Below are 22,966 nucleotides of genomic sequence, written 5' to 3'. Positions count from 1 at the left end.
CCTCTAATGGATTATCCGTGCAATGCATGTGTCAGATCATATACGGCAGGGTTTTAATGGAAAAAATATATTATACTCATGAAATAGAGGGCTCAAAATGTCTTGTATATGATACGTTTGGCGTTATAGTGTCAACACATGAATTTGATCCATACCCATTTAAACCAAAAACTACTGCTGATGTTTGATTTTTCTAGGCAATTAAATCTGCTCAGCACTGCCACTCCAGCTATCGGTGCCTGGTTGGTTCCCATCGACCAGCTCAAATCTTCTCTTCGCAAACTGGACATGGAGGGTACACTCCGTGTGTGCGCAGTCATGGGCTGCATCATGACAGAGGCTCTTGAGGTCAGTAGTTCAATCATTGACCCAAAGCCAATCGGTCCACAGCAATTTTGTTGAACCACTAAGTTCTGTCATATTGCAGAAAAAGAGCATCCACATCCCCATTCGGAGCAAGTACAATCGCGTGACCAAGCGAGCTCACTACTTGCATGAGAATCCTTCATGTATGCTTTGCAACATCCTTAACCGCTATCTGCAACAGGCTGACTATTCTGTCATAGAGGAGGCTACCATGGTTAGTACAAGTGCTATGCATGTCTTTCCCAGTGCAACTCTACAAGAATTGTTACTATCTACTGTTAGGTAGCTGCAATTACTTTTTAATTCTCATAGGTGCCTTTTATTACCAACAAAAACATGTATTATTTGTGTCAATATATTTTTCCTCTTCCTTTTTATTGCAGAATGATGGAGTCCCAGCCTTAGTGACTCTTAAAAAGGGTCTTGTGGCTTTGGCTCGACAGTGGATGAAATTCATTGTGGTTACTCAGGGCTTCAAAGCTATTGGTCTGATGAGGCCCAATCAGCTTACTAAACCGAAGGAACCTCAGCAGAACCTGGTTGAGACAATCCTGGGCTTGGACAACGGTGCAGTACTGCAAAGTGACACGAGTGGAGATGGAGCTGAATTTGAATATGATGCAGGTGGGGGAAATACTTTCTTATTAAATTGCAATAAACATGTTATTACATTAAAAAAAAATCTGTTCCGGAGGCCAGTCATAGTTGGTTCCACTAGACCATAGGTGTCAAACTCAAGTCCTCGAGGGCCGTAGACCTGCATCCAGTTTTGGATATTTCCCTTCTCCACCACAGCTGATATATGATCAGCTCATCAGCAAGCTCTGCATAAGCCTGATAATGATCCTGCTGATTGGAATCAGCTTGTCTTGGAAGAGGGAAACCTCCAATACCTGGAGGACTGCGGCCCTCGAGGACCGGAGTTTGACACCTATGCACTAGAGCAGAGGTGGGCATCGAGGGCGGCAGTCCTGCAGGTTTTGCGTGTTGCCCTTCTCCAACACAGCTGATATATGATCAGCTCATCAGCAAGCTCTGCATAAGCCTGATAACGATCCTGTTGATTGGAATCAGCTTGTGTTGGAAGTGAGAAACCTACAAAACCTGCAGGACTCCGGCCCTCGAGGACCGAGATTGCCCACCTCTGCACTAGAGTCTAGTGCATAGGTCTAGTGACTAGACCATTAATTATCAAAAATCAGCCCAAACTGTAAATCCTCACTTATGGCTAGAGAATGGATTGATAACCCTTGTGTAAGATTGAGAGATAACACAGGTTTTACTAGTAGAAGTCATTTAGAGTTTTATTTGATATCCTTCTTGCGAAGCTACAGTGAGTGAACACACCATGCTACTGGAGGGAGCGTGCAGTCGTCAACCACCAAAAGAGGGAAACTCTGGTCCTGTCAGTGGAGTGGAAATCATGAGGAAACTCTCCAAGTCCCATACACACAGCGAGTCTGCACTGCGGATAAAGGTAAAAATTCACCACGTGGTAGCCAACTATTGTCTTTGTTTATATACTTTTATGCATATTTTCTGGTGTGATAAATGTTGATGAATCACAACCAAGCCATGCTATTCCATTATGTACAAATGTGACCTTTTCTTAAATGTTTATACTTAGCCAGTGGATTTTTTATTTATTTTTTATTTTCAGATCTGAGTAAATGTAGTTTTTCTGGGAACAATCCAAATTGATTTAACGTTTTCTAGAAAAAAGCTCTAGATTTCTTGTTACTTCAAAACGCATTTTAAAACCCTTTCAGAAACTAACATATTTGGTCGGTTTTTGTTAATACACTCATTCAGAAAAATATCTTGCGGTAATTGATTACTTAATCAATGAATCAAGGTTTGGGTTTCAATTCTATATCTCCCTAAATCGAAACTTACGACTGTAACTGCGGTTCTATGAGTCCCGGACGACCTGCAGAGCGTCCTGTCTCTCGGAATCCTCGTGTTCACGTGAGAAGATTCCGTAGGAAACTAACCTTGGGTGGCACCGGAACTTATACCCTTCTAGGGTCACCCAGGGGTCACAGGTGACTAATTTGGTATGCATTACTCGAACTGCGCATGCGCGAAGGAAACATTCAGTGCTTGAAGCACCGCCATCTGGCGGTCGGGAGGGACGAAATAGAACTTAATTCTACATTTTACTGAGACGTTTTCTATCTCAATCTTATGTGAACAGTGAGGGAAAGACCCTTTCAAAGCAAGGTCCATCCTGATTCATCTGGCCCATGATGGAAATCAAATGCAACTAACATGAGCTGCGTGTGAACCTGACATGTAGCAATACATTTGTCACACCCAGGGCTCCCATCCGTATCAATCTCTGAGTTACACCAGCGGTGACACAGCCGCTGACTCACCAGCACATGTGAGCCGTGCAGGCCTGCCAGTCAAGGACAGCCCCAGGAAAGAGAGTCTCCTGAGCAATTTGACTGGAAGCTTTCGCAGTCTGCACAACCTGTTGGAGGGGACGCCCCAGAGGAATGAGCCATCTTTTGCCACAGCAGCCAAGAGTGGTTCCCTTACTCGTACAGGTGCCTGATTGGAAATACTGATATTCATCCTTTTGCATTAAGATAAAACCATACTTAATTAACTCATTCACTCCCAGACATTTTCACTTAAGCAACCCCGATCGCTCCTGGCTGTTTTATTGGATTTTGACTGATTTAGCAAGGCCAACAGAATATTGTGTTCTATTGCTATAAAAACATATAACCTACCAAAAGAAAGATTAGAGTTTCTTCTTTCATTAGGAAAAAAAGTATATTTCTATCGGTTTCCGTTTTGCAGCAATTAGCATTAGAATATAGCTAAGCTTCATCATAATTCACAAACCTATTGAAAACTGTGGGGGAAATAGCTCTTTGCAACATGGCCTGCTTGATCTCTTATACTCTGCTGCCACCTGCTGGCCATTTTTGTCATAACTACCATTGTTTCAAGCATTCTCTTCAGTTCTGAGGCTGCATCAAAGCCTTCGATTTGCTCTGGCATAAAAAAACAACAAAAACTCTTAAACGTCTTTTGGAGCATGGTAATATTTAACGTGTCATATGCTTTTGGGAGCAAATGAGTTAAGCCTTGCTTAAAGAGTACAATCATTGGCATATTAAGAACTGTTTAGGTTGGCATTATAAGTAAAAGAAAGGGTGCACACTTTTTATACAGACCAAATTGGTTTTGATAATATCCACAGCGCCCCTGTTGTCACTGATACCAAATTAAGAAACTTGTATTGTTGGCAAATGCCAATTTGATGTAAATTGATAATAATCGAATATGGTTCTTTGTGGGCTTCAGGGACAGAAATGCTGACAGAGCACCCACTGCTATCTGAGCCATCTTCCGTTAGCTTTTACAACTGGATGTCCAATGCTGTGGGTAACAGGAGTGGGGCTGTAATCCAGGACTCACAGCACAATAGCCTCCAGACAGGTAAGGTCTGATCCACACAAATCTTGCCTCATTTCCAATGTCAAATAAAAGGGTTTTCTTTTGTCTTCATCGGAAGGAAGAAAGGAATACTAACAAATTATACCTGAACATTTCAAGCAGTAATTCAATTGAACATTCTGTTAATGTTTCAGTTTTTCTAGACCCATTGGATTCTCCAGCCATTCACTACCAATACCAGCCACTACAAAGAGATAACAGTCGTGAAGGAGGTTAGGGGTTGCCCCTCAGTGTTGTGCTGACATTGTTGAACTACAGTAGTTGTGTTTTGAGATCTAGGTACAATAGTAAAATCCCTGTATAAGTAATCTAGAAGTTGATATTAATATCCCTGTGTGACAACCTTTAAACAGTGTCATTTTCCCCATCCGTTACCCAAACCACTTACCCTCAATCAGATCGCGGGCGTGTTGAAGCCTTTCGCAGCTGTCTTCAGACTGTCTGGAGACTCGTTGATCTCAAAGTACTGTGCCAACAATGAAACTGACAACAGTGTAGTCATAGTTTATGTCTAGTTTAGGAGTGGGGGGGGGGGGGAATCTATATTGCAATATATTGTTGTACTCTCTGTTGCAATAAATATATTGATACACGAACAGCAGTATCGATATTTTATGACGGCACACCAGCGCAAAGCACATAATGGATTTACCCCGTCATTCAGACATGTCAATGAAGCTGGAAACATACTCAACGTAACACGCCACATACAACAAGGCTAACTTTTAAGATAAAGCTTAACCAAACAACACATTAATGCGGATGCAATTGCCTTGGTGGGATTTTACTTGGGCCTGCGCGGCGACGTGAGCGCCAGCTTGACATCTTTTTTCGATATGTTGGCTTACATGTCGAGGTTTTTATTTTAAATTACATATATTCTACCATCATTATTACAATGCCATCCCGAAAGTATATCCATCCATCCATCCATTTTCTTGGCCGCTTTTCCTCACTAGGGTCGCGGGGGTGCTGGAGCCTATCCCAGCTGGCTTCGGGCAGTAGGCGGGGTACACCCTGAACTGGTTGCCAGCCAATCGCAGGGCACACAGAGACGAACAACCACACTCACATTCACACCTAGGGACAATTTGGAGTGTTCAATTAACCTGCCATGCATGTTTTTGGAATGTGGGAGGAAACCGGAGTACCCGGTGAAAACCCACGCAAGCACGGGGAGAACATGCAAACTCCACCCAGGAAGGCCGAAGCCCGGACTCGATCTCACGTCCTCTGCACTGGGAGGCGGACGTGCTAACCAGTCAGCCACCGTGCTGCCCCCGAAAGTATATTTAACTGCTAATTTAGGATGTTAAGAAACCGCTAGTTAATTACGTCGTCATCGTATGATACGCCGCAAGTCTCTGACGTTAGTGGATAGCAGCTAGTGTTAGCATTAGTGCCTGGCTGGTATGGTGGGCCCTGAAGTGGAAAAAAGGGCTGGCAAAAGTAATGAGTGACACCTACCTGGCTTGCTTTCTTTACTTTGGCTTGACTTTTTCAATATCCTGGGCCTAGGCTACTTTGTAATTCACGCTCCATGTTTTGAGGAAGGGAATGTGCCTTAAATTGCACTTTGTCTTTTTCATTATAAAAAAGATAGAATTTTGTCTTCATTTATTTTATGAAACACCTTTTCCAATAAATAAAAACATTCAACTCAAAATGTCAAATATTGACATTAAGAATTTAAGAAAACAACTTTAAGCCATTAATACCATGTTATTTTATACATGGACCAGGTATGAAATAAGAATGTATCTGCCTTTTATTGCACTTAAAGTTGTGTTCCTAAACGGCCCAATTAGACATTTTGAGTAGATTTTTTAATTATTATTATTTAATGGGCAAGAGTTTTAAAAAAAAAAAAAAAATTTAATCAATGTATCTTGTTTTGTTTTCTGATCCTAAAAACTATTTGATCTGTGACTCAAATCCGTGATCCAATCCGAACCGTGACTTTTATATTCCTTTGCTGTCACCGTCAGTACTTAATCTCTCATGTCCTGTTTGTGGGGGCGCAAATCCCCTAAATGGTGGTAAAGTAGGCAGAAGCAGTGGCGAAGAACTGGTGTCTAGACCCTATTGACGAAGAAGAACAGTCGGCAAGTTTTCACTGTCACTCACATGCTGAATGTCGTGATATATCGCTGAGAAAATTTCTGACAATATATTGAATATCGTAGATATCGTGTATCCTGATATTATCGTTATCGTGGGCCACATTTCGTCACAGTATCGAATCGTAAGTTACCGTCACGCCCCTATATGCAACTCAGACCTGCTTTTCAAAGTCAAGTGCCTTAAATCATATTTAGGTGGGATCATAAAAAGTTCAGATATATTAGAATTTTCACGAGTGGTCATGTATATAAAACAGGCAGTTGCTGCTGTTAATTATGTAACATGTTGCTATTAGCATTTGTAGTAGCAGTGATCGTTAATGTAGAACTAGTTTTCACTTTAATTTGAAGTGCAAGGAAGATATGTCTGCTAAGAGCTGCCATAACTTCACTCTGCACAGATCACCAGTCAGGTACTAGTTTACACATTGAAACAAGTCAACCAACAAAGTGTTTAACCTCGCATTGTCCTTGCTTGTGAACAGCTGAGCCTTTCGAGGAGGATGCTTTTTTATACCTGATCATGATACTCACCTGTTTCCTATTGACCTGTTCACCTGTGGAAAGTTCCAAACAGGTGTTCTTTTAGCATTCCTCAACTTTACCTGTCTTTTGTTTCCCTTTTCCCAACTTTTTTGGAATGTGTTAAAGTTATCAAATTCAAAATGAGAGAATATTTAACAAAACAACTTCATTGAAATTGGGTTTTGTGCAGTCTTAGGTTACAAGAGATTATGTGAAGTTATTGTCAGATCCTTAGTCGAGGTGTTCCAAGGCTACGGGACCCTGCATGAAAGTTGATTTTAAGATGGTAATCAGGAGCAACCAGCAGAAACCCTGCCTGAGAATCCATGGCTCATGGTCATATTGCTTAAGGCTGAACCTTGAGCCAGTAAATATGCTGTACATAGAAAGACTGACAGATTGTATTTATCTATTTGACAGTGATTATTACAAGTCATTATGTTTAAGGAGGGTTGATTGTCCTTTCAATGATTTTGTTTAATAGTAACAACCATTATTACAGTGTGTGCTTTTTATCCACATGCTTACACAGTACAGTGTAAGTCACTAACAACTGATCTTCAGTTTTATTTCTACTGTGTGCACTGGTGGGACAAAATCTTTCCCTAGTCTAGTTCTATCCCACAAATGTTTTCAACACTTTTAGGTGGAACATGTAACCTACCAACTATCCCCTCTGCATCGGACTTCAACACAGTGTTGTCCAGTGACCAGAACACCTTGGACGGAACCCACTCACAGCATTCCCAGCATAGCACTAGCCAGGATGACATTGCTGATATTGAAGAGGGAAATCTTTGTCCTGCTGCTGTTCAACTGGCTGATGCTCAGGTAATTTATTATGTATTTTTTCCCCTTTGTTCAGTCATGCGGCATGCCTGTATACAGACGTGGATGGTTGCAAAAGCCAAACAGATAGCCACAGAAATAACATGAAACTGATAAAAGTAATAAGTAAAATACCTTGCTTTGGAATTGTAAATTACAATAAGTAATGAGATAAGTGGTAGAGAAAACGGATGGATTAATGAACTAGTATGTATGTATATGTATATATATATATATGTATATATATATATATATATATATATATATATGTATATATATATATATATATATATGTATATATATATATATATATATATATATATATGTATATATATATATGTATATATGTATATATATATATATATATGTATATATATATATGTATATATATATATGTATATATATATATGTATATATATATATGTATATATATATATATATATGTATATATATATATGTATATATATATATGTATATGTATATATATATATGTATATATATATATGTATATGTATATATATATATATGTATATATATATATATATGTATATATATATATGTATATATATATATATGTATATATATATATATGTATATATATATATATGTATATATATATATATATGTATATATATATATGTATATATATATATATGTATATATATATATATATGTATATATATATATATGTATATATATATATATGTATATATATATATATGTATATATATACGTACATATATATATATATATATACGTACATATATATACGTACATATATATATATATATATACGTACATATATATATATATATATACGTACATATATATATATATATATATATATATATATATATATATATATATATATATATATATATACATACATATACACACACACAGTTGTGTCTTTTTTAGACTCACTTAAATGTTGTAAAAAAAAAAAAAAGAGAGCAATGATTATGACATGTCGAATCGGTAAAAAAAAAAATAAATGTTGTACACCAAGCGACGACGCCCTTCTCCTCCGAAGACGCCGGGAGCTGCTGCGACTGACCGGTGCAAACTCACACGGTAAAAAGCCAGCAAGAAGAAAAGGCGGACACTCACCCCCGTGTTCGCTTTTTAATTCAAACAGACGCTTGCTTGCAGCGTTTTTTTTTGTTTGCGTCACAGCAACCTATTTCGGCCATATTCTTTCGGCTTTAATTTTTGGTGGCTGAATATTCGGTGCATCACTAATATATATAATATATATACATACACACACACACACTTCAATTCAAAAGCAATGTCAGATTTTCACTGGTATTTAAAAAATATATACTATTATATCTTTTTTTGGTAGTTATTTCAGTGACCATTGTGGGGTTTTCTTTCATGAACAGAGCCCCGTCTGTTCATGAAAGAAGAAACAATTGTGTTCATGTGCATATGAAATGTTTAAAATGTGATAAGTGTTTTAACATCATTTTATGTAATAAATGTTTCTTCGGCATATGGTTTACATCTTAGGTTGTTTTCAAGCCTTTACTGAACTATACTGGCATCCAAGCCCAAGACACCACTCCTCTGAGCTACAAGATGTATTTTGGAGAACATCTGTCTTTTTCTGGCAACCTGGAGTGTCTGCGAGCAGACATTGTGGACTCTGACACCTCCAAAGAGCGCAAAAACAAAAGATCTCGGAGGTAAAGTACATCTTATTTATTACAGGCTATTAAAATTGCAATAATAGAGTAGTACAGTGGAATCTCAGTTCACTCACTTTCCTGTTGATGAATAAATCGCTTTATCAACAAAAAATTCTGAAAAATATTACTTTGATTCAGTAACTGTGTTGTGCTTTTGATCGCACATAAACATTATTTGCTAGGTGCACACGTATTTCACAAACAGATAATTATCATTTTGTTTTGGGGTATTTTTGTCTTAATTACCCCTCAGAATGGCTTCCAGAGCTGAAGTTCAAATGATTGTGGTATTAGGTAGTCCTGAAAAGTGTTATGGTTCTGGCGGCTTTCGAGAGGGCTCGCAGCTGGTGTTTCCCTGCTGTCTGCTCTTTGCTAGGCATCTGTGCGGGCCATCCATGAAGGCGGCTTGGTTCTGGGGCTGAAACGGTTTATTCTACGTGTATTTCTTTAGATTTTAATTCATTCAAAAAACTTTTTTTTATACTTTGTCCTTCAGTCCCAAAAACTTATTTATATGTTTTTTATGTTTGTTTGCTTTTAATGCTAGAGCATACAGAAAGCTTTGATGCAGCCTCTGAACTGAAGAGAATGCTTGAAGCAATGGTAGTTATTAGAAATACGGCCAGCATGTATCAGCATAATATAAGAGATCAACCAGGGCAATGTTGCAACAAGCTATTTTCCCCAGTGTTTTCAACAGGTTTGTGAATAATGATGAAACTTAGCTATATTCTAATGCTAATTTCAGCAAAACGGAAACAGATACAAATATAAGAAGAGACTCTAATCTTTCTTTTGGTAGGTTCATGTTTTTATAGCAATAGAATACAATATTCTGTCGGCCTTGCAAAATCAGTCAAAATCCAGTAAAACAGCCGGGAGAATGGGGTTGCTTCAGTGAAAATGGCTGGGAGTGAATGAGTTAAATATATCTTTGATTCGTGAACATTGACTCAGTTTGTGAAACTGAGGTTTCACTTTACATATCTTATAACCACAGCAACATCCAGCCAAAAGTGTGCAACATATCTGATGTGAAATACAAAACTTGTCAATTCTTCCTACCTCTAGACAAGGCATGGTGAACCTGCCACCACTTGACTTCAAACCAGCTCTTCTTATTGAGACTTTCAGCTTAAATGCAGTCGTGATGGAGAAATCAACCAGTGCGCCACAAGGCTCCACTGCAGTGCCACTGTCCTTCCACGACCTGAACCGCCGCCACTACAACACCTTCCACTGTGACTTCACAACAGCCTGCCAGGCCATTAGCCAACGTGTCGACATGGCTCTGGTGCGCCTTATTCACCAGTTCAGCACCATGATTGACGACATCAAAGCCACTCAAACAGACATCAAGCTAAACCGCTACACTGCAGGCTCTGCCTCACCAACACCGACCTTCAAGGGCCGACCGTACCGCCACTTCCGGTCATCTGACTTTAGCCGGAGTTCACGGGGCAGCATCAATGGGACGGCACGCAGTGCCACACAAACCCTGAAGAGCAAGAGAGGGTTGGGTGGAGGTTTAGGTGGTGGAGCAGCAGGAGTTCCTGGGGGTTTTCCACTCAATGGACCACCCTCAGCCATGGACACGCTAGGAAGAAGGGAGCATCGAGGACGTGGTTCACTTGGACGTTCAGAGCGTCGCACCTCCAAGGTAACAATTTGTTAAAACTTGAATATTTTTTTGAAAAAGATCATCAGTCATCAATATAAAGCAGCTCATCTTCATTTCAAATTCAGTGATGTCAAGTGGTCAGATTTTTCCGTATGGTGTTATGGGCAGTTGCCATATGTTCATAAATCGAAAACATATCTGAGAGTAGTGTGCGGGTAGGTGTCACACGCTTGACATGTAGCATAAATACTATGGCTTGTGATTGGCTGATAAGATTTGGACTCAACTGACCAATTGCATTTTTGATGATGTCATGTTTTCAAGCACATGTGACTACAGTGCAAGCGGTTCCTTCAGCTCCGTGGTATGGCTAAGTGGCTCTCCTAAAAGTCACTAATTATCAGCCCCATGGGGCACAAACACACACGCAAAGCGTAACCAATTATAAACGGCAAATACTGTAAATGTGTCAAGAGATAAAATATAATACACAGCTACACACGGGACAACCCAGAAACTGGAAATGAAGTCACGTTATTGCATATGTCAGCCAAGAGGAGGGGTCTCTATACTAATGCATTAGTCGGAGTAGTACAGTAGTAGTAGTATTACAATACAATACAGTACATTAAATATTTATTTATTACAAGCAATGCTGTTTGTTTGCACAATAGTGCAGCGTTTTTAATTTTGAGATCCACACAATACATCTTCTTACAAGTACATTTAATTTTATTTTACTATTTTTTAAAATAAAAAAGACCATACATTCAAAGAAAAAAATATTTTTCACTTTACATACCTTTTGAAATTTGATACCAGTGAATTTGAGGCTACACATACAAACACAAGGGGGAGCTAGTAGAAAAGAAATGCATTAAAACCATGCACACATTTCACAATGTCTTTGTGTCATCAGAGAACCTGTTCACATGCACTTTATGTATTATGTAAATGTTTTCTGTGGCAATTTACAGGCTTTAGGACTAATAACTTAAATAATAACAAGACCGGCCTTTTTTCTTCTTTTTTTTTGCAGCGGCAAATTGTGAAATCTTTATATTCTTACTCGTTTAATCTCTTTGTAACGATTTAGGTGTCACGGAAGGGCTCCCGGGATGTGGCAGACCACACGGCAATCCAGATGGATGACTCTGACTCCATCACAGTTTCAGAGCAGAGCGAACCGTCAGCAGAATGTTGGCAGAACATGTACAAGCTGCTCAACTTCTACTCGCTCATCTCAGATCCCACAGGCATCTTAGAGAAAAGTTCTGCAGAGAACTGCTTGACAGGTGGGAATTAGCAGTCATCATTTTTTTCTATTTTGCTTGACCAAACAAATGTATTCGTCTTGTCTCATTCAGTATTTGCTGTTGCATTTTCTTGTCTTCACGTACGTCCCGAGACTTTTTTTGCAATCTGTGATCTCTGCTCTTTTGTTTTTGTTTTTTTAAATAATTTTTATTTTGTGTGTGTGTGTGCGTGCGTGTGAGTGTGTACTCATTAGTTCACCTAAAACCTATTAAAAATCCCATACCGTTCACCTAAACCGAATACTTCAGAATCCAGCTAAAGTCGTGAGGTTGTCAGGAGACCCGAGGAAGGATCAAAGAAAAGAAAGGAAAGTGAAATCCAGCACCGACCAGACATTACCTACTACCCACCGGGTTACCAACCAGAGTCTTTCACCAACCCCAGAAACATCTAAATTCCAACAAATTAGGGAGACCTCAAGAGCCCAAAGGAGAGACTGAGGAAAGGAAGGAAGGAAAGATGAAGCAGAGTGAGATCCACAGACACCAGCCTCCACCGATTCAAGGACCAGAGGAAAAAGCAGATTGTGTTTGAGTTTCGATAGATGCTGGTGTGGTGGATCTGGCATGCATGAAAATCTCCACCAAAGAGGGGAGCCGTCGACCCCTGCCAGGACAGAGCAAGCGCAACACTTCAGGGCCTCCCCAGGCCACGGCAGCGCCAAGGGACAACACCCGGGCCCCGCAAGGGCCACCGGCCGTAGAGCAAACGCAGGAGCGGGGCACCCCAACACGGCCCGCGCCCCCAACCCAACGCAGCAGGACGGGGCATGGCAGGCCCACCAGGCACCCCACCAGCCCACAGCCCCCGCTCACCCTGCCCCCCATCCACCCCCAGACCCCCTGGGATAAATAAATACATTTTCATACAAATCTTACAGCGTACATGTACAAGTTTATTAATATTACTCTAAAACTGAGTCTATTTGGTCCCACCCTAAATAGTCAAATGTACTCTACATAATTAACTGTGTAGATAACTTGTTTTCTACCCTTATGTATTCCACAGAGGGTGGGCGTCGGCCATCAGAGCCCCTCTGTAACGTAATCTTTGAGAACGAGCAGCAGGAGCCCACGCCCACGAGACCCCCTGCTGCAGGCTGCAGGCGGCGTAGCCTGGTGAGCTCTGAGCCGCAGCACGTCACCCTCATTGTGTTTGGCATTGGCATGGTGAACCGCACCCACCTGGAGGCTGACATTGGTGGACTCACCATGGAGGCAGAACTCAAAAAGATACACGGAAGTTTTACCCTCAAGGAGAAGATGAAAGGTGATTCTGTGTATTAAAAAAAGTTTTTTGTTTTGTTGCTTGTTTTTTCCCCCCCACAGATCTCTGGCAAATATTTTCCTATTAAATTATATTTTTGGGGAAGAAACAGTCTGACTGAGCACTAATAAATCATGTAATTAAGGCTTAAATGAAGATAAAGTATCAAACAGTAGACAAAAGTAAACAATAGGAAAATGCGAGCACAGCCACATAATGCAAATGGTCACATTCATTCAGAATATCAATGTTCACATTTAACCATTCTTAAATGTTGAATGCTCATTCGGTGCAGAAAGTTTGGTTCATGTTATCGATGCAAAAAGCAATTTTCAGTTGGTTGAACTATACGTTCTCCCCCCCCCCCCACCTGTTTGATTGCTCCTGACTTTCTGTCTTTTAGATATCCTACATCAGAAAATGACTGAGACCTGTGCATCAGCTCATATAGGAGGAGTGAACATTGTACTGCTGGAGGGCATAACACCAGACATTCAGTATGTGCAAAGTTGCTTTACTTATATCATCATCACATTAAAAAAATTTCTTCGGGATTTGAATTTTCTCTCAAAAACTCAGAATTAGATAAAAGAGTACTTTTGTGTATGTCGTCTTTTGATTATTCACTTAATATATTCTGTCTATCCCTATTAACTTTTTTTCATTTAGTGCTAACATAAAATAGGTTAGAATTTCATCTGTGATAGATGAAATTGTTTGAGGCTCTAGCAAAAACCTTTTATAGGAATAATGTTCAGTAAAGTGAAAATGTTGTTTGAAAGCTCGCTGGCCCTCATGCATGTTTATTGTTATGCCTTCAAATATACCATGAAAGTATGAACGTCAGTCCTTATACTCTAATGCTCTAGAATTATTTTACATTTTCCTCTGCTCTCCTTTTTCTTGTTTTTGTTCTGTTGTTTTCTCCTACAACTACATGCATAGACTGGAGGATTTCCCAACATCTCCCACCAGCACAGCAAAACAAGAGTTTCTGTATGTTGTTGCTGCTTTTTTAGGGCTCACCTACATTTTATTCAACACTTAATAGTGTCTCCATCATGTGTTTGTCATGTCTATTCCACATGTTTCTATGCATGGAATTACCTCAGTGGTTTTAGGCAATGACAGTTGTTGGCATGTTGCCACCTTGTTCTGTCTGGTGATATGCTGATGAACATACATTTAATTTGAAGACATTGAAAAAGTGGTGCAACGCGATATTGAGTCAGAAGTAGAACGTGATTCTCTCTTCATAAATGACCAAATGTTTGTCAAATCATTACCTTTTCTATTTATTTTTGATCATGGTGTTTGATAATCGTAGACACTAGCCTAAGCGTAGCCTGGGTGTTTCCTACTGTATACTAGAGTTATTATCCTCTTTGTGTCTTTTTTTTAACATTGTTGTTGATGTGAACTTTCACTCGTACTCTTGGTCTCTAGTGGTAGCAGTCTAGTGCAGGTAATTTCTAGTATGACCAACAGTGTAAAGGACTTTTTTTTTATTTTAGTGACTGAGAGAAGTGTATAAACATAACACATTACAGGTGACAAATTTTCAGTCATTATGTTGGATCTCTTCCCAATTAGCCTAGTACTCAATATTATTAGACCTGAATGTCCTAAAACTGCATGATCCTTGTAGTTGTTCATACACTCATATTGTCATGCCATCTGCAGTTCCATGTAACTTTTCCACCCTGTTAATCATCCAATTTCTCTCTCTCTGCATTGCAGAACTGTGGTTAAATGCAACATCGCCAAGTCTCAGGCCTTGTACAGCGCCCAGCGTGGACTGAAAACTAACAATGCTGCGGTTTTCAAAGTGGGAGCCATTATGATCAACATCCCCCAGCACCCAGCCACTTTACACAGCATGATGGTCCGGAGCTCCCATCAGCTGTCCAAACAGATCTCTGACCTCATCCGACAGCCATCTAATGTGTATGTCTACTGTTTGGCCTTGCTCCACTAAAAAATATCTTCATAAGAATCTATATAGAACTTCCTATATTACTCTTAAATGCACTTAATTTATATATAAACATATTTTATGTTTATGTTAATTTGTCGGATTTATTCTCTACACTTTGTTGCCTCTTCTACCACCGCCAATGTTTGGTCTGTTTTCAGACTAGAAAGCGATCCCCATATTAGTTAATCAGTTAATTAAGCAACCTGCAAAGTGCTAATCCAGAAATGTGTTTTGTTTTTTTAACTATTAAATTGCAAAATTTTCGGAGCTGGGGGCGGGTTGCAAGGGAATAACAGGAATGAACTGCAAAAGGTGTTTCATAGTTTACAATAGAAAACAAAAATAAAGGACATGCATCAATCAGGTTTAATGCAAATTCAGTTTGATTTCTGTCCTGCATTTTTTGCCCTTAGAAATGCATTTACAGGTTTCATGTTTATCAAATATAGTAACATCGTACCTTATTTTAAAGTATGTTAATTTACTGTACTTTAGTTAACCCAATTGATGATGAGCAAATTTACTTAAATCAAAAGCAGCATTTTATTCATTTGTCTGTCCTTAATAAACAACTATTGATTAAATCACATTGCATTTACATGGACTAAATTAATCATATATGTACATATAGGCAATCTTGTTTTTCAGCATGTTCATTTCTAAATGCAGTACATTCATTAGGGGCGGGAATCTTTGACTGTCTCACGATTCGATTCAGATTTTTGGGTCTGTGAATCGATTCAATTTTCGATTCAGAACGATTTTTGCTTCAAAATGATTTTGACAATAATTTCTGCTTCAATTTATAGATGTGCAAAGAATCATCATGATCTACTCCAGTCTGACTTGCTAAAGCTAATTAGCATGCTACACGTGGCACTTTTATTACTCCAAAGAACGGCTTGTCATACAAAATGTTTTAGGAATGTAGACAGAGGAGCATGTTAACATTACTCACTGGCATATGCTCATCCTACGCTGCAAAAAAAACCTACTTTTTATTGGCATAACTTGATCATGACTTTTTCCTTCTACTCACCTATGTGGCTACAAATTTTACAGTGTATCAGAATGCGCGGAACCACACTGCCCCTAAGTGGCCAAATCGTGTACAACATGAACAGCGCTGCCAATAAAGGCACACACAAACAAGATCAAGACAGTATAAAATAATTAAAATAAAATCAATTTTGGGGCATTTAAAATCGATTCTGAATTGTACTAAATGAGATTCGCGATTCTTATGAGAATTTATCATATACCCTCAATTATATTAACTACTTCATTCAGTGAACTACTTTTGATGCATTGAGTGAATAAGTTGCTTCTTTCTCTACAGCCAACCTCCCAATAGGGAGGACACGCCCACCCCACAACCCTCTGACAAAGGGTCCAGCATCAATCAGACACCCGTTGAGGCCAATGAATTCCCCCAGCTTCCAGAAGGCCTTGAAAAGAAGCCCATCGTTCTTAAGTTCAGTGCCATGATGGATGGAATCACCATCGGCGCTGCCCTTCTGCCCTCGCTGAAAGCTGAGTACAAAATGGGTCGCATGAAAAGCCATGGCATGACAGGTGTGTTGAAAAACATCACAAAACAGCAAATGGTAATTGATTTGAAGAAGACATAAAAAAGAAATATATGATTCCCTTGTGCATACTTTAGGAGCTCAAACCAGCTTCACCTTTGAACTGCCAAACCACAAGTTATGCTTTCAATCAAAAGTGTCTCCTGTGGACATGTCCACCATGCCACCATCGGCGAGCCTCACCCTGCCACCAGTCACTATGTCTGGCGAGTACATCATGGAGGACCATGAAAGTCATTCCGACCAGGGTAGGGGTGCTGATGACTTCCCTGCAAAGCAAGGGAACTATCTCCAGGGAAACTACCTGCGCTGTGTGGCTGAGGTTGGATATGACTTCTCATGGAGTTGTTAACATTATGACCAACTCGGGGATTAAGCAATGCAGATGAGGCATAAATAACTCTAACCAACACTCGCTTTTTTCCTCTCTTGTGTAGATTGGCTCCTTTGAACATAACCTGACCACTGATCTTTTAAACCACCTGGTTTTCCTGCAGAAGGTTTTTATGAAGGAGGTCAATGAGGTCATCCAGAAGGTGTCAGGTGATGTCAAATAGACTAACTCAAATTTGTTGAACTGATGTAAATCTGGCTTGTTTGTAATCATGGCTGTAAAGTTCTCACTTTCCTCTCGGATCAATGAAGTCAGTCATTATGAAACACATTATTAAACTTGGACCAGTAGTGGCCTCCAGCTGCTGCTTCACACCCTGCAATCGTAATTTTCAGAAAATGCAAGGTGTCCTAAACTTTGGATTTCACTCCACAAGCTTGGATTTTAAAACACTGAATGCTACATAGCTAACCCTATATTTTACAGCGGTCTTTCAAAACTTGTGATATTGACTTGTTATGCATGTGTTGATTGCGGCAGGGGTCGAACAACCCATCCCACTATGGAATGAGCATGACAACTCTACAGATGCAGACAAGCCCAAAATCCTGCTGTATTCACTAAGTCTAATGTTCAAGGTACTTTGCACTCAGTGTTTGCGTACACAGTATGATGACAGAAAACTCACAGTATTATCTGAAATACTAAAATCATAATAATAATTTTAACCACCTTTTCACAGGGCATCCAGATGACCGCCACAACCCCGTCTATGAGAGCTGTCCGCTTTGAGACTGGCTTGATTGAACTTGAGTTATCCAACAGGATCCAATGCAAAGCTCAGCCTGGTGGCAGCAGCAGTTACCTCAAACTTTTTGGCAAATGTCAAGTTGACCTCCACCTGGCCCTTGGACAAATAGTCAAGCACCAGGTACAAACAGGCGCATCAATGCCTTGATTCGCTAGTAATTTTTCTGAAGAGATATTTAACCCTCTTTTCCTCTTAACAGGTATATGAAGAGGCTGGCTCAGACTTCCACCAGGTAGCATACTTTCGGACCAGAATTGGTCTGCGAAATGCTCTCCAGGAGGAGATCAGTGGCTCATCTGACAAGGAGGCAGTTCTCATCACACTCAACAGGCCTATTGTTTTCGCCCAGCCGGTGGCATTTGACAGAGGTCAGCTTGCTTGCTTTTTCTATCCGTCACATCAAATACCAAAGTCCACCAGATGTTTATGTGCAGCATGAGCACTGCAATTTGAATAATGTATTCTTATAATACAGTAAATTCTATGGAGAAAGCATGGGAAATCTGAGGCACTCTGTTGCTAGAGAATTTTCAGCTTTTCCATGCTTTCTCATTCTTTCTTTTTTTAATGCGTACCGACCTTGAAAATCTCCTGCTATGAGTAAGCAATTTTACTGTCACGACTACGCCTAATACACTTTTGATCCACAGCAGCACTCTCATCCTCTTCTTTTTTTCGGGTAAATTGTATAGTTTTAATAAGCTGCCACTGTTTAGCACTGGTATGGTATTGTAATTAGGAAATACAAAATGGAAAGGGAAAAGTGTTTATGCAGTTATATTAACTCATTTGCTCCCAAAAACATATAAATACGTTCTCTTTTAAATGTTTCAAGTCTCCCAAAGGCGTATGTATACGTTTTTTTGTATTTTTATGCTAGAGTATACAGAAGGCGTTGATGCAACCTCTCAACTGCAGAGAACGTTTGAGGAAATGGTAGTTATTACAAAAACGGCCAGCAGGTGGCAGCAGAGCAAAAGAAATCAACCAGGGCCATGTTGAAAAAAGCAAATTTACCCAAAGTTCTATACAGATTTGTGAATAATGATGAAATTTAGCTATTGACCATTTGCACCAACGTCACGTGATCACGTGACTGCCCTATGGCGGACGGAAATTATAGTTGAATGGAAGTGGACGTGACCCTGAGCCACTTAGTGACTGTTATTTTACAAATTAAAAGTTATTATTGCCCATAGAGCCATGGAATCTACTACTTCAACCAAAGTTCGCCTGTTAGTAGAAGTTGCACATTTAGTCTGGACTCGTAGAGCATGATATTTCCTTAAGTTGGAAATCGCTAGTTTGAAAACAGCCCGTGGTACCTTCTGTTGCCTGCTTTTTTTACCAAGTTAATCAAATCGTCAACTTTGCCGGAATTCACAGCGCACGACCTATATCATTATGGAGTAAATACCGTCTCTTCTTACACCGGGGCTGATTCAAAAGCTTGTCGCTGGCTGAGTCTCTGGGACGAGATGCTACGCTGACGGCGGGGGACAATATACCTCGTAATGCAAAAGTAAAACTTGTTTGTCATGCTATCTGACTTATTTTTACACAGTCCGTTCTATATTGAAACGCTGTGATGATGTTATGTGACTATGCTTACTAGCATGGAAGAAATGACTATCGTAGTGGCAAGCTATGCAGTAATTTCATGAATATGATTACGGCCGGCTCCAGAGTGAAAAACTCCAAGCACAAAGACGAAATCCCCCATTAATAAACAGTCAAATTCACTTAATAGTTTTGAAGGAGGTACATTTTAAATCTAAGCTGTGTGTACGTGCAGTTGGAGTGGACGCTAACTAATTGGCTCGTTAATGTGATTTGAAACACATAATTCGAGACCTCTGTTATTAGAGTGTACGTTTACTAGTAAAATGTATGAACATTTATCTACTAATTACAACATTTATCTACTGACCTCGCAAAAAATAATCGCTGTAAATCCGTGATTACTTTGTGGGCTGCCATTCCTTTGTTGACTGCTGCTATCAAGCTGTCTTTTGTCTTCATTAGTAGGTATGCGATAAAAAGCAACATTTGGTTTACTCCTTTGTTTGTCTGTACAACCAACCGCACAGCAAGATATGACCATTTTATAAGATAATGGATTAGATAAAGGACTTTACGCTGTATGAAATTCAGTGATTACAATACAGGAAAGTGGCTCCTTTGCCGTCCAGCGTACCGTAGGGGGCGTTCCCATGAGGGCTGTGATGTCACATGCAAAAGCTCAATATTCCAATGCTAATTGCTGTAAAACGGAAACAGATAGAAATAGACTTTTATTCCTGATAAAAGAAGAGACTCTAATCTTTCTTTTGGTTGGTTCCATGTTTTTATAGCAATAGAACACAATATTCTGTGGGCCTTGCAAAATCTGTCAAAATCCAGTAAAACAGTCGGAGGCGAAAGAATTGCGTCAGTGAACTGGGACTGGGAGTGAATGAGTTAAAGGGGAAGTCAACCCCCCCAAATAATATTGAACGTAATATGTTCTATGCAGCTCCACTAGTCTAAATACGGTATTCTGGTTAATATAGGGTAGATGCCACGGACTTCCGGGTTTTATACATCGTTGTTTCCGGGCACTGATGGCCGCGTTCCAACACTCGCATCCACATCCCAGCACCCCGCAACTGCTCGCTCCTGCCGATGGGCGTCTCAACTCTCTGAAATGCTTAGGAGAACTGAGACAGACACATTACACACTCGCACTCGTCGACGGGAACGCACAACCGAGGGGCACAAAGGTGGAAGCGCAAGAACTGGGATGTGGCCCACACATTGCAAACAGGAAACAGAAACAAAGCTGATGTGTGAAAACCAAGAAGTCGGAAGTCCCGCCTCCTCCGTGGCATATACCCCATTGCATTAGTGGAATATGAGTTAAGCAGCAAAATCCAGCCGTTTTTATCCATATCAGGGGGCGGCCTTTTTGCCACTTGTTGTTGAATGAAAATGACATCAAAGTTGCTCAGGTTTCAGGTAACAACCAAACACAGCTCAGCTTCAGAAAACAGGTGATCTGTGATTGGTTGTTGCCTGAGCCCTGAGCAACTGTGATGTCATCTTTAGTCGATAGCAAGTGGCAAAATGGCCGACCCATAGATGGATAAAAACGGCTGGATTTTGCTGCATAACTCATATTCCACAAATGTAATACTAATCAGAATGTCATGTTTAGACTAGCAAGGTCACATATAATATATTATTGTTAAGAAATATTTAAGCTTGATTTCTTCTTACCCCTGGGCGTTATTTGTCCATTTTCTGGCTTTTTTATGCTTTTCTGTTTTTCATCAAAGAAAAAGCATTTGAAAAAAATACACTAGGGACCTGACATTTTACCAGGATTGTTTAAAAATGTAGAAGTTCAAATTGGCGCCATGCTGTAATTTATAATTACAGACGCTCCCCACCTTATGAACGAGTTACGTTCCGGACGATCGTTCGTTAGGTGAATTTGTTCGTAAGTTGCTTCAGTGCTATATTTTGTATTATAATTTATGTTTAAAGCCTATATAAGTATATTGAAGGTTTATATAAGTATGTTTAAGGCTTGTACAAGTAACCTGCATTGGTTTGTACTGAAAAAAACTTAATAAAATGGAGAGAATACGTACAGTACTGTACTGTACTACGTATGTTAGAGAGAGAGAGCGAGACACACACACACACAGTATGTGCATGTACGTAATAAGATAAATAAAATGAAGTTTAACTTACTTTTGGAAGATGTACTCGATGCTTAAGGAGATGATGGAGGAGGAGGAAGAGGAGGATTTTATATCATGAGAGATTCTTCGTCGTCGCTGGAATCGGCTTCAAAAGTTATTTCATGGGGGACCGGCGTTTTCTTCCTCCTCCTCGCCACGTTGCTCAGCCTCCAATGAGCTCTCACAGAGCCAATCGTCGGTATTAGCGGCGGAAAGAAGCACTACGCGCAATACAAAATCTAACTTACAGCATTTCTTTCCGAACATTTTTCGACATACTGTACACGCAGAAATGTTCGTATGTACCGTTGTTCGCAACTCGAATGTTCGTAAATAGGGGAGCGTCTGTATTACCAAACAGGAGGGAGAGATTCACACGAAGTTGTTGTAATAATGCCCGATTTTGGCTCATTGACTCACTCCCATTATAAATCACAGTTTTTGATATGCTGTAAACCTGATGTGTTATAATGCATTTTCCGTGATTACTGATGCAATTGCTTCATAAACAGTCATAAACATGAAAATAGAGGAATTTGTGTGTTTAGAGTGTTAACACAAACTTCCACTAGGTGGCGCCAAAGGCTAATAAATGAATACAAAATGCATGCATAAAAAAATTTCTATTGTTATGACTTATGGGCTTGTTTGAGCCTCTAACTATGTCATATGAAATATTCAAATTATTATTTTATTTTATATATATATATATATATATATATATACAGCATAGTTAGTCTTGCTATTAGCATAATACTGCTATTGTTGTCCATAGGGGGCATTAAAAAAAATAAAAACTATATATGTGTAGATAGGTCTGATGCCACTGAACATTTTGAGTGGTTGAAAGTGAAAAAAATATTCATAAATGACTAAGTTATCTCACTTCAAAGGAAATGCCTGATTTTGGCAAAATTACGAGAGTTTTGTGCTATTCGGAAAACTGCCATTGTGTGAAAACTGGGCATGCAGAAAAAATTCTATTGTTATGAGTTATGGACTTATTCAAGCCTCTAAATATGTCATATGAAATATTCAAATTAGTCTTTTATTTTATATATATATATACAGCATAGTTAGTCTTGCTATTAGCATAATACTGCTATTATTGTCCATAGGGGGCATTAAAAAAATAAAATAAAAACTATATACAGTATGTATAGATAGGTCTGATGCCACTGAACATTTTGAGCGGTTGAAAGTGAAAAAATATTCATAAATGACTAAGTTATGTCACTTCAAAGGAAATGCCAGATTTTGGCAAAATTACAAGAACTTTGTTTTATTCAGAAAACTGCCATTGTGTAAAAAC

The 22,966-nt window shown here is 39.4% G+C and overlaps 1 protein-coding gene across 17 annotated transcripts in view; it reads left to right on the top strand.

Annotated features, from left to right (window-relative positions):
- The window catches only part of kiaa1109 (KIAA1109 ortholog), a 106,571-nt gene that overhangs the window by 40,972 nt on the left and 42,633 nt on the right, over positions 1-22,966 (top strand). For 8 of the 17 annotated variants that reach the window (XM_077571270.1, XM_077571189.1, XM_077570779.1 and 5 more), the window contains exons 40-60: positions 198-348; positions 428-580; positions 750-990; positions 1,695-1,843; positions 2,687-2,918; positions 3,688-3,822; positions 3,975-4,052; positions 7,135-7,319; positions 8,832-9,007; positions 10,082-10,670; positions 11,728-11,926; positions 12,957-13,217; positions 13,618-13,711; positions 14,160-14,210; positions 14,955-15,161; positions 16,532-16,767; positions 16,859-17,103; positions 17,219-17,324; positions 17,656-17,753; positions 17,858-18,046; positions 18,126-18,294. In XM_077571270.1, the coding sequence (XP_077427396.1) occupies positions 198-348; positions 428-580; positions 750-990; positions 1,695-1,843; positions 2,687-2,918; positions 3,688-3,822; positions 3,975-4,052; positions 7,135-7,319; positions 8,832-9,007; positions 10,082-10,670; positions 11,728-11,926; positions 12,957-13,217; positions 13,618-13,711; positions 14,160-14,210; positions 14,955-15,161; positions 16,532-16,767; positions 16,859-17,103; positions 17,219-17,324; positions 17,656-17,753; positions 17,858-18,046; positions 18,126-18,294 (3,944 nt within the window). The remainder of the gene's footprint in view (positions 1-197; positions 349-427; positions 581-749; positions 991-1,694; positions 1,844-2,686; positions 2,919-3,687; positions 3,823-3,974; positions 4,053-7,134; positions 7,320-8,831; positions 9,008-10,081; positions 10,671-11,727; positions 11,927-12,956; positions 13,218-13,617; positions 13,712-14,159; positions 14,211-14,954; positions 15,162-16,531; positions 16,768-16,858; positions 17,104-17,218; positions 17,325-17,655; positions 17,754-17,857; positions 18,047-18,125; positions 18,295-22,966) is intronic. The other 9 variants (XM_077571339.1, XM_077570951.1, XM_077570597.1 and 6 more) reach the window with 4 other exon arrangements.

This window comes from Vanacampus margaritifer, chromosome 1 (genome assembly GCF_051991255.1).
Source record: "Vanacampus margaritifer isolate UIUO_Vmar chromosome 1, RoL_Vmar_1.0, whole genome shotgun sequence".
Taxonomy (NCBI): domain Eukaryota; kingdom Metazoa; phylum Chordata; class Actinopteri; order Syngnathiformes; family Syngnathidae; genus Vanacampus; species Vanacampus margaritifer.
The sequence above is the reverse complement of the archived record's forward strand: the minus strand, read 5'-3'. Positions and strand labels throughout refer to the sequence as shown.